Here is a 16,661-nt window from a genome sequence, read left to right as displayed (position 1 = left end):
TAGAACTTCTTGCACAGAGATATCTTTATCTTCGCCGACCTAACTGAGAAAACCACCAACATTCCACCCACATATAGAAATAGACCATGGCAAAGCTGACCTCATGATGATGGTAAGGTTATCAGTACACAGACAGGCCGCCTCAGACATTATATACACAACAACACACACAGTCACTCCAACAGACAGACACTGTACACTCACATGCACGTGCATACACATGCACGTAGCCATTTCCTGTAAGAGTGCTCATAACATTGTGCATCTTTTCTCTCGTGAGTCTCTCCCCCCACACACACGCACACACACGCGCACACACACACACACACACACACACACACACACACACACACACACACACACACAGCTGTGAAGGATTCATAGAGCTGGGTCATGAACATGAAAACAAACCCACTCATGCTGAGGAAATCGTCAAGGCCTGGAGGCCTGGCAAGAGAGAGAGAGAGAGAAGAGAGAGAGAGAGAGAGAGAGAGAGAGAGAAAGAGAGAGACATCGCTGAAGCAGGGGACCTCCCTCCTTGGTTTTTTCATAGGGCAGAGGACGGACAAAAGAGTGCACCCAGGCTTTCAGCACAGTAAAGCCAAAGCGTTCTCAACCGTGATTTCATTTCCAGCAGGATCAAGAGCGTAGTCAGTTTGCATTTCATCTTTTACAGTGAGATGCGCAATTTATGGGGTTAGTAAAAAAAAGAGGAAGGCACAACAAATGTGTTTGTCTTGGCTGTTAAAATCGCCAAGCGGAATTTCAGTAGGACGAGAAAGCTACAGCCTGGCAACTCCAAAAAGAAGACAAGAACACCCTCTGAAGGATGAAATATAGAATACAGTCCAAGGTAAGGGTGCATGTCTATGCTGTAGTGGATGTCTCTGTTGTGCATGTTTTCAGAGTTGACACAACATCTGTGGCAGGATTACTCCAGTTTATAAAGCAGAGAGGATTAAAAGCTCATCTGCATTTACTATGTGACAGACATAAGTCATCTATTAGACAGTTTGCAACCAGCAACAACCCTGCAGTCTTCTCACTGGTAAGCCTGTGGAACGCAGTTTAGGTACAAGGCAGTAAAAATGCAACTGCCTACAATAGGCTTTATATCAGAAACAAGTTTCAGGTTAAAGAGAGTGAGTAAGAAGCCATTGTTAAAATACAGACTTTACTGACTTCTTTCTTCCTTTGGCTTGTTACGTTTAGGTAACCATGCAAGCTGGAGGACACCAAAGGAGCCACGTTGGGCTGTTGACGTTGGGTTTACTGGTCATGTTGGAGGTCTGCAGGGTCCATGGCTGTCGAGTTGGCTCAGGATTAGAGTGTGAGAAAGCTCCGTTTGTCCCAGGCCACAACCTGGCAGGGGAGGGTTTTGATGTGGTGCGGATGCGTCGGACGGGGGCATACATCATCAATGTCAAAACTCATCTGGCTGACAACCACACCTGTACACTCTGTCCAAACCGCTTCCAAAAAGGACAGGTGAAAACTCCAACATTCACTCTTATCCATGGTGTCTTCAATCTGTCAAAATCCCCTTAACTTAATTCCATCCAAACTACTTTTTCTCTTTTCCTTCCCTGTGTTTTTCCTCCTCCTGTCCTATTCCACATTTCCTATAAGTATTTTCATCCTCCACCTGCTTCCCAATCAACATCCTGCCTCTACTCTCCTCAGATTCAGAGGCTCCCAGCTGCGGTGCTGGACTGGCGTCCCTTCAGCCGCTGCAGTAAGCAGCTTTCTAGTGCCCTCCACCACTCTGTGGATTCCCTGCTGCGCAGCTCCAGCTCCCTGGTTAACAACAACTGGGGCCTGGGCTTGAGTTTAGAAAATATTGGCAAGGCAGTGCTTGGAGGAAGCCGCTCAGACTTGGCCAAGTTTGCTCGGTCGCAGCACAGCGTGGACAAGGCCACTTTTGCCATCCATGAAATCAGTTGCACCTACTACAGGTAAAGAGGAGTGTCCTTGTAAAAATGGTGCTTTGTAATTGGCTGATTGATGCGGAATTACTCGGATTATTATATTAATCAGACTGATATTCTGCAGTAAAAACATTCTTATGATGAGGCAAATGGATTTGAATAAAGTATCGTTCCATCTGGTTTTGTTATAACTGGATATTCATTGTGGATAAGCCTGGCTATTATTGTGGATTTTGTAAAATTAATATAGTATTTGCTGCAGATACTAGCACGTAGGTTTTTGGCTGGCATCCAATGCATTTAAAGAAGGCAAATGTATTATTAGAATATATAGGTCACAGACGTGTGCAGTTTTTATTAGGAAAACAGACTCTGGGTTTGAAATTAATTTGGGAATACACAGTACAAAAAATAAATAGTACTGTAGTAACAGGTTATGGTAAAACCTTATGGTGAACTTGACTGTATATTGTTTGTCAAATAAGAGTGAAGATAAAATTCCCATTGTGTTGAACTCCACGTCTTGTTTTTTCAGCTACAGGCTGGCGGATCACCCCCAGCTGAGCACAGAGTTCACAAAGCATCTGAAAAGACTCCCGCAGAGCTTAAACACAAGCCAGGACAGAGCCATCTACAGACGGCTGATAGACACCTACGGAACACACTACATCCACCAGGTCAGGGGGGGGACAGTGCTCTATACGCCCTTTCATAGCATTTACGCATGTCTTTTTACTATAGTTTTTTTTAACCTTTGTGTCGTCTTTTTGTCAAAATTGAAAATCAACACTTGAAACTTATCGGTTTTTAAGTTTTTCATACGTTTTTGTCCCTTTTTTCAACACTTTAGACGCTTTTTTTCAATATTTGTCACTTTCTTTGACGATACGTAACAGTAACTTATATAACACTAAGTTATTTTTGGAATTTATCCAATAAACCTCATTTATAGGAAAGTATACCTAATGTTTGAGATAGAAGGGCAGAAAGTAGGAATTATTTTGACTAAAATTAAAGGAATTTATGTTGATGAATAATCACAGACTGGACTATGTCAACTTTTAATCAGTACTATTTGGAATCCAAATCAACTAAATTGTTTTTTTTTTTCAAATAGAATACATTTGAATAAGACACCCAAAAATGAATGATAGAGATTTGTAATTGCCAAAGAGTCCTGTTATTTTGGGTAATTACAACTGGGTGATTAAAAAGAACATTGATATAGGAAAATGGGTCAGTTTGACCCCGGAGGACAACACAAGGGTCACCGAGTGCAAACTAATCCTTTAGTTTTCAGCAGCTCAGTTATCTTGTATGTTCTGTCCCTTAGGTCCAGCTTGGCGGTAAGGTGAGACGAATCACTGCATTCAGGACCTGCCTGGCCACACTGAAGGGTTTCTCCGAGTCCGACATCAAACACTGCTTGAATGTTGAACTCCGGTTGGCTCTTGGTTTCCTCCCTGGCAATGCATCCTTCTCCAACAAGTGCGAGAACCTCCTGAAGGGTAACATGAGCATGGGCTTCTACCAAGGCTTCATGACCCATAAAATTGAGGTTATTGGTGGGGAGAGGTACTTCCCTGACATCCTCTACCAGGAGGACCCATCTGAAGCGTACCAGAGCTGGATGAGCAGTCTCCATGACAACCCTGATGTGGTTTCTTACGGCATCTTCCCTTTGCATCATCTGGTGGAGGACTCACAGATCAGTGCTAATCTGAAAAGCACTGTCACAGAGTATATTAAAGATAACCAGCTGCAGGAGGACCAGGTTCGTCTTAAGAACTGCTCCCCAACTCCCAACCTGGACCATAACTGCTGTCCTCTGCGGGCTGGCAGAGGAAACCTCAGACTGGAGATCCACAGAGCTGCAGGTCTGAGGGCGGACACCTTCACCAAAACAGACGCCTATGTGAAGATCTTCTACAACGGCATGTACGAGGAGACCAATACGGTGATGGACAACAATGACCCAGAGTGGAATGTGACCTTTGGCTTTGGATCGGTAGAACTGGGTCAGGCGTTGAGGTTTGAAGTCTGGGATCGAGATGTGCTTTACAATGACATAGCGGGTAGGTGTGTCGTCTTCCCCGAGCGAGGAACTCACTCTCTTAGCTGTCAGCTGAACAAAGGAGTGCTCTATTTCACCTACACCGTCAAATGTGATGCTCACTTGACAGGATACAGGTGTGGACGCTACTCCCCTAATGCTGAGTAGATTATTAGATTACAACATGTTAATGTAGATTTCAGCAGTTTCTTCATACATACTTTTAAACGTTCAAGTAGCAGATTTTTCAGCAAGAGCTAGTTAGATGTCATTTCCCTTGCTTTTTAACCATAAACTGTAAAAATAGTGGACGTAGCAGCAGTGATGTCACACATTGGTTTGTGGACTATTGTTTTGAACATGGATATACCGTATAGTAATAATGTAATATTTCAGTATTAACTAATCAAGTAAAATTAAATTAATTTTGATGTAGGGTATTTACTGTTGTCACCTTGAATTGTTTCAAGTATGATGCAATGAGATAACAATGCATTGATAACCACAAGGCCACCCACCCACACCGGCAAGTGTCAGCAACATCTTTGTTCTTAAATGTCACCAAGGTAACATCTGATCTGGTGAAGTGCTGTCCCAATCCCATTTATCCCTATCGGAGCCAATGTGGCCTCACACACTCACCACTCACTTAGCACCTGAGATCCCTTGAAGTCTTTGAGCCTTTAGTCCTTAGGGCTCACTTTGGGATTGGGCAAGTGAAGATGCCCTTCACAAGTGTCATCACTTCATTTTCTCCTATTAAAGACATTTGTGTGAGGTCACAGTGACCAGCCAATCCTTGAGCCCAAGTAGACATTTGTGCAAAATTTGAACATGTTCCCTCAAGGAGTTCCTGAGATATCACGTTTAGGAGAATGGACAGACGTAAGGTCACAGCGACCTTTGACCACCAAAAATCTAATCAGAACCCAAGTGGACAATTTTGCAAAGTTTAAAGAAATTCAATCCAGTAGTTCCAGAACGTTACATACAGACAACCCAAAAATATGTCTCTCTCTCTCTCTCTCCCCCCTCCGCTTGCTCTGGCACACCTCTGTTTCCATGCGGCGGGTGAAAACCCTTCTGCGAGGATACATCAGTGTATCCTGGATTTTGACTTCTCCAAGGAGCCTCCTTGATGCTCGATCCTAACTCCTCAGTGAGAATTTTAGGGATTGGAACGTCCTTCAACATGGTGCGCTGAGAACGATTTCTCAGTCAGAAACCGGAGTATCGAGGAGTTTGGGAAATGGGCGGACACCACACACACACACACACACACTTTTATTCCAACTTTTATTGTTTAGTTCAAACAGGAACCTTATAAACATACAAATGACTTAGCAAAAGCTTTTCACTTACACATGTACACTTACAACACATTAGCCACTTAAACAGTACAGGAATGCAGCTGCTGCATTAAACCATCGTCTCTGTCGCTTAACTCAAGATATTTAAAAAGGAGTAGAAACAGCAAAGAAACCAACTCAACAATTGTTCTTATTTAACATTCCATTTGACATTTTGGGTTTTCTAATTTTACAAACTAGAAAAAAAAAAAAAAAGTACTAAATTCACCGACAACACCGACACAACCATGTATCTCCTGCATTTGCCAAGATAATTGCCTTAAAATGTACAGGGTATACGACAAACCTCGACACATTACACTTAAGAGAATTTTCCAGATACTTGGCTTACTTTCTAATGCAACCACAATTTTCAAAAAAAGGTTCGATCGGGAATGATATCAAACGATCAATGTGAATAACAACATTTTCTGTCAAGTTGTCATATCTGCTGCTGTTACTGTGGAATACAGCAGCAACAAGAGTTTCTTTTTTAAGAGCTGGCAAGTAAGAGCATGTAAAGTAGGCAAGATCCAACACTGTCAGGTAGGAAGGATATTATGTAATAATAATAAAAAAAATCTACCATTCTCAAATCTCTTTGCACATTTTCCGTACTAGAACTTTAATATTTCACAGAAGTGTTAATAACCAGTAGGCATATTTTCCTTACCAACATCCAGTCCCTTTATCAGAATGTCAACAATATAAGACTGCATGGTTTATGTAACACATTTGTCTAAACAAGCACCTTGGGGTACTCCACCACATGCTGCATTACTGGCGGTATGGTCTGAAATTTCAAACACAACTTTCAAGTTTCTACAAAAGTAACCTTGGATAGCAAGTTACAATTTCAAAAAGGCAACATTTTCATGTTTAACCTTTATGTACTGATGTCATAATCAAAGTATAGCAAAAACTGTGTGCATGTAAAAAATAGTGTTTTAGGCACAGCTAACGTGCTACACAGTAAATCAGACTTTTTTTTCATGGCAGCATATGGTTTCAGTAGGTGTGTGTAGGTGTGTGTGTGTGTGTTCTGTTGAAACACTCAAGTCTGCCCAGAATCACAAGATTGCTATCAAAAATGTATTTGTAAGTCCTAAGTTGTATGTGTGTATCACAGTCCTAGTGAGGCTTTGAGCAAAGATGCCATATCTTCAGGTATGGTCCCCTCATCACCACCTAAAGAACATATGACGCTTTATTAACATTTTTCCTTTTTTTCAAATTATTCAGAAGGTTAGGGTAAACACAAGTCAACTGGGTCTGTCACCACCCTCAAGCTTTAGATATGTTGTACTGTGCAGTTCTACATGAAGGCTTGGAGTAGGGCTGCACAATACACACATCAAGAAAGGCTGTGACAAATCACAATGACACAAAACAGATTTTTTTTGTTAGTTGAAATAAAATATCAGTAGAAAACGGCACATTAAAATGTAACTGTCGCTTTTTAAGTGGTGCCATTTATTTTCAATATAATGTTAAATTTGTTCGAATAAAACAACGTAAATGATTTACTTTTTTTTTTTTACTCAATATGTTGTATTTTAGCAGAACACAGAAAGCAGCAGAACTGAGTTCACTTTAATATCTGTTTATATGTTAATCTCGTTAACATTTTGGCATATGGCATATTTTCCTCCTTTCCGTGCAGCCCTAGCTTGGAGGTAGCTGAAAGATAGATAGAAAGTTACAGTCACGCAATCACACACTCTCCTGTCAATCTCCTGGAAGCGGCCGCTTTGAGGACCACAATGAGATTTTCTCTGGCTGTTTACATTTGTAGACGGTGTAACATCTCCATGACAACGCCTCGTTCTACTTCCGTTCTAACTTTCAGGCTTGTTTGTAGCTGGATATTTTGTTGGGGATTGTGAGATGCTTGCTACAGTTACACTTCTAGTGATGAATCAGCAAAAATCTCTCTCTCTCTCACAAACACTTTTTTAATCCAGCTGTTTGCAATTTTAAAATAAAATGGATTATGGATAATTTAGTTTCTATAGTTTATAGCTGACTTCTCTATTGGCTGTTGAAACCGGTGACGTCCCTTAAGTTGTGCGACAGCTGAAAGTCTAGACCCCGATAAGACGACCCCACTTTTTCAGACTTTTTTCAAGGGTAATAACCCTGTCTTATATTTGGACCAATATCTACCTAATATTGTGAATTGTGCTGCTGCATATTGTAATCGTATTATTGTTATTTCTGTACACGAAACAGGCTGGAGGAGTCCCTCCTTTCTTGCTTTTCCCAACATTTTCAGAACAGAACATATCAAACCCAGGAACTGTACAGATTGTACTTACATAAGACGCTTCCTGGGACTTTTTTCCGATCTTATAAGTCAAACCGCTACTTCAATTTTTTTGACTAGAACAAGTTTTATTTTTTTGACTTTTAGATATACCATTTAACTTTTCACCAACAAATACTTATGGCCATCTCTGCAGGGTTAGGGACATTTTGGAATTTCTCTTTATTGGCTTTTGAACCAACGAAGACTTAACCAACACAATCAGAGCTCGTCCTGGAATCTGCTCGACCCCAGCCTTACTGATAAACAGTTCTATCATTGATTTGCAAATGTCTGTTATTTAACGAGTAAGCTTAATAAAGCTATAGCCTGGGCTTAAATTACCAGCACTCCTTAAAGAAAACAGCACTGCTTGTTTGTTGTTATTTTGATTACTTTGAACGCATCGGCAAATTCAAATCAATTTAATGTACTTATCACAAAGATTGTGTGCATGTAGTCCAGAGTCCTTACCCTCAGCAGTAGTCATGTCCTGCTCCAGCTTTAGTTTCTTCTGGCCCAGCTGCAGCATGCAGTCATCTATGCTGTCTTTGCTGATCAGCTTAATCACCTGTACAGTCCTGACAAACACAGCGAGGTACAGCCGTCACGACAGGAAATCAATACATTAATCCCTTAGCGTTCCATCCCCTTTTCTAGAGGCGTGTGGGACAGGGCATGTTTAGGGGGTAATAGCAAGTCAACAGTAGATTTCACATAGAAGTGGTATACAGCATTTGAAAGCTGGGTACCATTGGACATACAGCATAGCACTGTGTCAAGTTTTATAGTCATGAATCAGAAATAAATATTAAATAACTGATTAATGAGTATATGGCTATATCAGTCTCACTTTAGGGGTGAAAAAAAGAATTGCTACAGCATAGTATTGCGATATTTTTAGTGGCAATACTGCATCGACACACAGGCACCAAATATCAATCTTTTATTATTTATCTTTTTAGATAAAATAGATGTTGACAAAGTTTCCTTTTGGGGACATCATGTAAAATTGGAGAAAAATATGAAGTTGGAAAAAGTGCAATAGATCGCAGAATATTGCAATTTTTTAAAATCACAATAATATTGTATCGTGGCATAAGTATCGTGATGATATCGTACTGGGAGGTGATTCCCTCCCCTATCTCACTTATGCATCATAAGTTGTTGCAGCAGTTTTTGGGTTGATAGAATTTGTTGCACAGACATGGTGTACATTTTGACAGTTTTTGACCACTCGATAATTGATAAAAATGGTTAAACATTCCTCCAAAATTCCACATTAAGACAACTTCATGCTGTTCTTTTGCATGAACTTGCGAGGAAAGGCGCAGCCTTTTTACCTGAGGTGGTCCTGTAATTTCAATGAATACCAACTGTAATATTCTGAGATTTCAATCTACATGCATACAGCACAAGTGTTTTCTGCCCAATGGTTGACAAAATAAGAGGGACCTCATTAGGTAAAAATCCTCCCATAAGAAAATTACAGAATAATTCACAGATTCCATCTTACTTGGTCTGGCCTACGCGGTGACACCTGTCCTCTGCCTGTTTGTCATTGTAGGGATTGAAGTCGATGTCATGAAGGATGACAACATTAGCTGAGGTGAGGTTGATTCCCAGGCCACCAGCACGTGTTGACAACAGGAACACAAATATGTCAGGATCCGTGTTGAACTCATCAATCAACACAATCCTGCAGGACAAAGAAATAACTTTAACCATGGTTTATGTGACACAGTTTATGTGGAGGGATGTCAAAATGAACACGAGAATGAGTTAACGCAAATTCCTTTTAATGCCACTAATGTTTTTTTCACGCCTGATTTATGCACGCGTGTTCTGTACTTTGGTCCCTCGCACCGATCCGTAGTTTGGTCCGTAGTGATGGTGCACTGGAGATTTCTGTATTCACAGTTACCTCGAGGTCACAGCACATTCTTTATAAACCTTTCGGCATTTTAGGCCTTTATTCCATAAGACAGCTTAGACATGAAAGGGGAGAGAGCGGGAGAACGATATGACAAGGACTGGGCGCACGCTGTACCAGGTGAGCTACCCAGGCACCCACAGCACATTATTTTGACCCACGGTGGGAACTTCGGTTGCATGCTTTGACTGTTATGAAGATAGAGGAGAGGCATTTCGCCAAGCACTTTCTGCATGTAGATAGAACACTCCCGTTGGAGCATATGCCTGGCACATATCCTCCACCATCTAGTTATTTTTTGTATCCCCCCCCGTTTTTTTTCCTACTCAGCAGAAGGGGATCTTTTGGTGTGCTTTTATTTTCCCACATGTGAGGTTAAACACAATTATATTGTTACATTATATTGGTAAAATTAGCTGACCAACGCACAATGTTTCTGTTGCTGTATTGTACAAGGTCCACCTTTACAAGTGTAACACTACATTGCGTTAATTACCAAGTGCTGTTACATTCAGGTCAATATGGCCATCTGCAGTTTGATAGGCATGAGTTTGCTATATTACGCTTTCATAGATAAGGTAATTCTGGAGAAAAATTACAGTATTTTTCATTGTTTGATTGTTGCTATAATAATAATAATAATAATAATAAAGATTTGCACAAAGCAAGCATATTTGTCAGCTCCCATGTTTATAACAGCATTAAAAAAACACTTAAAATACCGCTTTTAAAGTACATTCAGAACATAAAAGTGTGATTCATCTCAATTAAATATTTTAATCAAATGACAACCCTACTAAACAGATTTTTAATTAATAACATTATACTTCATGATCCTGCCTTGTTGGCTACAACTGCTGACCTGTTGGCTATGGGTGTGGATCCATCCAGTCGGACGTAACGATGCTTAAGATGTTTCAGCAGCACCTCCACAATGTCCAGCATCATGGTGAACTGACTGAATAAAACCACTCTGTCTCCCTGTAAGGCAGAAAAAAAGCTGTGGTACAGGACAAGATCTTTACTCGTTGGTACATGCAGCCTGCACTCGCCCTGCATGCACCATAGCCATGGTTCTGAAAATTTGTACTAACCTGGGTTTTAAGTGAGGCCAGCAGCTCTGTGAGGAGGAGGAATTTCCCAGAGTCAAGCAGGAGATTGTTTTCAAGCTGGTAGGAGCTGATAGAGGAGTACTGCTGGCACAGACGATGCAGCTCAAAGTCTGACATCACTTCCATGTCCTCCTGGATCAGAACAGCATCTGCATCAAAGTGAGTTGGCTCCTATGGAGGGAGAGAAAGCATGAAGGCAGAGATGTACCCCAAAAATGGTACAGAGGGAACAGCACAAAGGAGCCGCATTAGTGTGGAATAAAAAACAAATGAAATATTGAAGAAAAAAAGGGAGTAGGACCGACCTTGAGCATGAGTCTGCTCATGGCTTTGAGCTTTTCTGTGGTGTAGTACTGTCTATGAAGCAGAGGGTGGTTGGCCATCTTCCTCAACTGCATCATCACATTACACAACTCATGTTCTGCAGAGAAATTGTTAACCAGACATTTCATGTCAGTTATTTGCACAAAATTACACTGATGTACAACAGTGAGCAGTGAATCAGGCTTACTTTCTCCATTGGCAGAAGCCTTGAGTTTATTCACGAGGGTCTGGTAGAGAAGCTGCTGTTTCTCACTCATCGGGCAGGACACTACCCTCTCTTCCTTGGCTGGCAGCTGCTTCAGAACCTGGAAGAAAGGGAAGACAGTTGTTCACAATACTTACACAGGGTTTGAACTATAATTACTCTCATTGTGACTATTATTTAGCAAATGGTGCCACCCAAGAAAAAACTGTGTGAAAGGTTTTTGATGTTGTTTTTGTCACTTTTTCAAATGTTTTTGTCACTTTTTCAGCGTTATGTGTGTATATATATATATATATATATATATATATATATATATATATATATTTTTTTTTTTACATTTGTCACTTTTTTCAATGTTGTTTTGTCATAGTTCTGATATAGAACGTTTTTGTAAACGGGTCAAGTCTGACCTGAGGACAACAGGAGGGTTAATGGAGACTCGTGGTTCTTCTCTAACTAACAGAATTAAATCAAAATGTTTATTGGATTATACTACTACCACCAACGTTTTTAACATAGTTGGATCCAGAGAAACCATTTAATTTATTTACCACCAGTAATTTGAAACTGGGAGACTGAGAAAATCCTTTTTATGCCAGATTTCCCTTGATAACACACCTTCCACATACATGCTATTTACACAATGCAAATCTGTAACTTTATTAACTTACCTCGCTCTTCACTCTTCGGAGGATAAACGGTTTCATGATGAGTTTGGCCTGAGAAATACGATCCCTCTCAAAGCGGCTCTGCTCCTCATGGGATTTCTGACACATAACATAAAACAGTGAACAAACAAACGATTAGATTTTTTTTCTGGGCTGGTTATACAGCATGTAAGGAAAAACAGTTTTTGAACTTGTGAAACAAATAGTTTGAAGGGACTAAAAAAAACAGTGGGGGGCCAGGATGTCTTCACACAGCCTGCGATTTTATAGAAGTACCAAGAGTGTTGCTATAATCTGAGCTTTACATTCATTCATCCTACTTCAAATAGCATAGAAGTCTAACACACACATACACACCATAGAAAACATTTTGGAGAGCTGTGTAGTGGAGCTGGAGAACATGGAAGGCATGATGAAGTTCAGGAGAGACATCAGCTCTAAGAGGTTGTTCTGTAAAGGAGTTCCTGTCAGAAGCAAGCGATGCTCAGCCTACAGGGAAAGAGAGAAAGAGAGCGAGAGAGAGAGAGAGAGAGAGAGCGAGAGCGAGACATCCTAAACTGTAATGTGGAAATCATTCTGATGACAGATGTGACGATACAACAGAAATAGATGGTTGGTGGTGGTAGAAAAATTGCGAAATGTCAGTGAACTAACGTTAATCTCCATAAGGTGGCGGTAGCGCAGAGAGTTCATGTTCTTCAGCATGTGACCTTCATCAAACACAGCATACTTTAGACGCAGCTTACGGAAAAGGCTGCGGTCGTTGGCATTTCCTATGGCCATGTTATATCTGTAAAACAATCAAACAAGCAAAGCGGAATACAACAAATGTACCCCATCACTTTGTGTGTAGGTGTGAGTGACAAGTTGCTTCAGGCTCTTAATGGCCCTGTAGTCCCCAGCACAAAAAGGGTTTGCTCACGTTGTCACAATGACGTTGCACTCATCCTCTCCACTGAGGAGGTCGTGTTTGAGGTAGCGGCGGTCCTCCACAGATCCTGCACACAACATGTGGAGACACTGCTCAAAACCGTGAAAAGACCATGAATAAGGCTGTGTACAGAGTAACTACAGCACCGCATCAAAATAGAAGCTTGATCACACTGAACACTTAAGGTTCCCAGATGAATTGCAGGGTTCACATAAGAAAGACAACATGAGAGAATGTATTGTGAAAAAAAGGAAGTTATACCACAATAGACTAGCACTTTGAGGCTTGGGCACCACAGCTTCAGCTCTCTGACCCAGTTATCTAAAAGACAGAAATAATGAATTGAATGAAGTACTCATTTTACAAAGCAAAATAATTGAGCTCCAAGAACTTCCAGAAACGGACTTAAAAGTTGTAGTCTGAATGCACACAAGGTAGTATCTAGTTTAGATACACCAGAGCAACAGGTGAGGTGAAAAAAAGGTCCTTTTTCCAAACAGAAAAATCTATGTCCAAACATGGTCTTAGAAAGACAGACAACAAGTTGTTATGCTAAACATGATCAGGTTGTCAGATTATAAAGTATACATTATTAGATAATATGGGGCAAAGTAGCAAAGGGTGTTATTTACGGAGATCATTACCTAATGTAGAGGCCGGCACAGTGATGAGGTGAGGACCGTCTATTCCATTCTGGTACAGCTGGGCCAGAAATGCTATAGCCTGGATAGTTTTTCCCAAACCCTGAGAGAAGAAGATTGAAAGAGAGCGTGAAAAAGAGATGGAGCATTACAGAGTCAGCCAGATATTAAGGCACCAAGATAAAAAGATAAAGAAAGAGCCATGTGGACAAACCACAAAAGCTATTTGAACATCTGTCTTCCCAAAGTTCTCATTGTATTGGTGCTGAAACAACATAATGTAACTCGCTGCTACTTTTACTCTTCCTCTTTCTTCTCTGTACTTTGATGTTTATTCACCTGCAGAATGGCTACTTATTCAAACAAAACCCTCTGACAGTTGCACAGTAACACTCATTGAGTTGTGACTTCAACAACAGGTAAGCACCCGCTGCCCTGCTTGGCTGAATAAATGTTAACATTCCATTTGTTTTTCCCTCTGGGCTTGTGATTAACACAACATAAATGTTGGTAGTGCACCTTACCATTTCATCAGCAAGGATCCCACTCAGTTTGTGCTCATGCAGAAGAAGCAGCCACTTTAGACCAATCAGCTGATATGGTTTCAGCTGGTGCCTGAAAGACAACCAATGACTGACTGAGAACCAGAACAGGATCCCTCATTTTCATCAGAACAAATACTGTAAGCCAACTGTCACAAATAGACAAGACCAGTGCCATATATGCCAAAGGAAACTGGCATATCACAAATAAAAAGGGGTTTGACAAATCATCTGACAATTAACAGCTTAGCCATGATAAGGTATGATTGCCAGGCCTTAAATTATGTATATATTTATCTTTATGCAATCTATAATTGATTTGATGTAATTATTTAATCCATACTGATTCTGTTTTCAGTCAACGTCTGGCTAACCTGTCTGCAACGCTGACCCACAGACAGCAAAGTTAACTAAAAGAAAAATAGTTTTCATGCCTGCTCAATGAAAGGAAAAGAGAAGAAATCCATGAAGATTAGTGGAAAAGGAGCAGGAGTGATTGAGTAGGGCTGGGCGGTATGGAGAAAATCTAATTTCACAGTATTGACTAAGTGGGTAAAGGCTAATAATAGAACCATATAACCAGTCTGGTAACTTCAGAAAATGACATCACTTAACTGTAATGCAATCTTTACAACCAGGTAAAGTCAACACATCTGTCATATTACAATATCCAAAATCTAAGACAACAATTTACTGTCTGTAAAGCGTCCTTGAGTGTTAGAAAGGCGCTGTTAAATAAAATGTATTATTATTATTATTAATATCTAGTCTCATATCACAATATTGATATAATATCGATAAACTGCCCAGCTCCAGTGGCACGTGTGTAGAGCTGGGCAATATGGAAACAAAATAAATATCAAGATATTTTTGACCAAATCCAAATGCCAATTTTAAGTGTGTGCGTGTGTGTGTGTCTGTGTGTGTAAACATTTCAAGAGGCTCCACGATCAAGATAAGATACAAAACACAAAAATTAAAAGTCTGCATTCTCTGAGAGGTCCCTTCTAGTTACAGCATGTGTTTAGGTGCATTTGACTCACTGGCTGTTGAGTACACTGGGCTGTTTCATGGCCCCTGTGCCCCTCTCCATCACCTGAGTGACCTGTTTGAACATTTTTGAGGAAATGGTATTGCATTTGGACATCAGCCCCAGGACAACCTGCCGCTCTTTGAGGACAACTCTGCAGCCCAGCAGCAAGCCATCCGACAGTCCATTATCCTTATGGAAGACATCAATCTGTAGAGGTCAGAAGGTACAGGTATAATTCACACAATATGCTGAGTTTTTGGACAGTAGCAATTGACTACTACCGCACAATTATTAGCAATAAGTCATTAAGTAAATCATTAAATGACTCAACAGTGGATAGGGACAAAATGTTTGAAAGTGACTGAATCACTTCACGCTGCATTGAAAAACAGACTGTACTGCGTTGCCAGGTTTCATGTATCTGTGATCGGGTTAGTGTTTAAGCCCATCTTGTTAAAAACATTATAGAGCCAAAAATTAATTTGATTTATTAAAAGCCAAACTTAAAATAAAAAAAAAGGTGCCAACAACTAGAGATGTTCCAATACCAGTAATGGTATCGCCTCCAATACCGCCTAAAACGCGGGTATCGGTATTGGGAATACCCCACGTACTGAGGCCCTACAGAAAATCTATGTTAAGTAGTTGATGTTCTTTTTCCGTTATAACTGACTGTCAAACTGGATAATAAAAACGTTCTGTGGCGATCATAGTTTGTGTTTTTTATGTTTCACAAAGAGTTTAACCTGAGCCAGACCGAAAACAAAGATAGAAATCATATCACATACATAGATAGTAGAATACAGTTGTTAAAACATAAAATATATGACGCACTGGTATCGGATCAGTACTCATATTGGCCGATACCAACAACACTACCTTTTAAAAGAGCTTGGTTTATACAAAAAGGTATTCAATATTCCAATGCTCTATTATTGCAACATAATTATGACATTACACCCTGTCATAATTACCACTACACTAACGTTTACTCTCTGTTGACAGATGTTTGGAAAATGTTTAAAATGAAAAGTAAATGTGAGAGAGCATGAGGTGAGTCCGGAGGTGGGCGGGCGGGCGGGCGGCGGGCGGGCACACACACACACACACACACACCACACACACACACACACACACACACACACACACACACATTCCTGTATGAGCTTAAAGGTGAGGACCGGGTAAAACAGCCTGTGAAGTGAGGACCACCCTTTCTGCTATACTTACAGACAATCTAATGCTATATTTAAACACTAGATGTCTCCCTGACTCAGTTTATCACCTCAGATTATTTTTAAAACAAAGAATAAGACCCGTCATTCTATCACTGAAGTGAGGACCATTTCTAGGGGGCGCTATTGGGTTCAGTTCTGGCTAGACTATTTAAACTATCTTCTTTGTTATTATTAGTTAGTTGTTATTTTCTACCATTTTAAGTTTTAGAACAGATACATAATGTAATAATATATGATAATTGAGTCTTTGAAGAGTTGCAGTTTGAGGTTCATATACAGAAGCAGAATATATACTATTTAGTGATGTGACCATTGATCAGACTACTGCACAAAGGCACGGATGCATTTCTGAAATAAAGTAAAGCAAGAAAAACATTACATGTGAACTCCAGTTATCAG

The 16,661-nt window shown here is 40.3% G+C and overlaps 2 protein-coding genes across 2 annotated transcripts; one reads left to right on the top strand and one right to left on the bottom strand.

Annotated features, from left to right (window-relative positions):
- The first annotated feature begins 507 nt into the window (after positions 1–507).
- Positions 508–5,892, top strand: LOC116684784 (perforin-1). Its single transcript, XM_032510204.1, has 5 exons — positions 508–853; positions 1,213–1,488; positions 1,684–1,955; positions 2,464–2,605; positions 3,262–5,892. The coding sequence occupies exons 1-5, from the start codon at positions 830–832 to the stop codon at positions 4,147–4,149; spliced, it is 1,602 nt and encodes a 533-aa protein (XP_032366095.1). The 5' UTR covers positions 508–829; the 3' UTR covers positions 4,150–5,892.
- LOC116684783 (SWI/SNF-related matrix-associated actin-dependent regulator of chromatin subfamily A containing DEAD/H box 1A-like) lies at positions 5,264–15,241 on the bottom strand. The gene is made up of 15 exons (XM_032510203.1): positions 15,035–15,241; positions 13,974–14,064; positions 13,453–13,552; positions 13,070–13,129; positions 12,800–12,875; positions 12,532–12,667; positions 12,235–12,366; positions 11,881–11,976; positions 11,192–11,309; positions 10,986–11,101; positions 10,663–10,851; positions 10,431–10,549; positions 9,152–9,334; positions 8,110–8,216; positions 5,264–6,518 (listed from the first exon to the last, which is right to left on the bottom strand). Exons 1-15 carry the CDS (start codon positions 15,136–15,138, stop codon positions 6,454–6,456), a joined length of 1,692 nt encoding a protein of 563 aa, XP_032366094.1. The 5' UTR covers positions 15,139–15,241; the 3' UTR covers positions 5,264–6,453.
- Positions 15,242–16,661: the final 1,420 nt, after the last annotated feature.

The sequence above is a fragment of the Etheostoma spectabile genome, unplaced genomic scaffold (assembly GCF_008692095.1).
Source record: "Etheostoma spectabile isolate EspeVRDwgs_2016 unplaced genomic scaffold, UIUC_Espe_1.0 scaffold00569331, whole genome shotgun sequence".
NCBI lineage: Eukaryota > Metazoa > Chordata > Actinopteri > Perciformes > Percidae > Etheostoma > Etheostoma spectabile.
Note: the sequence above shows the minus strand (reverse complement) of the source record. Positions and strands in the feature narration are given on the sequence as shown.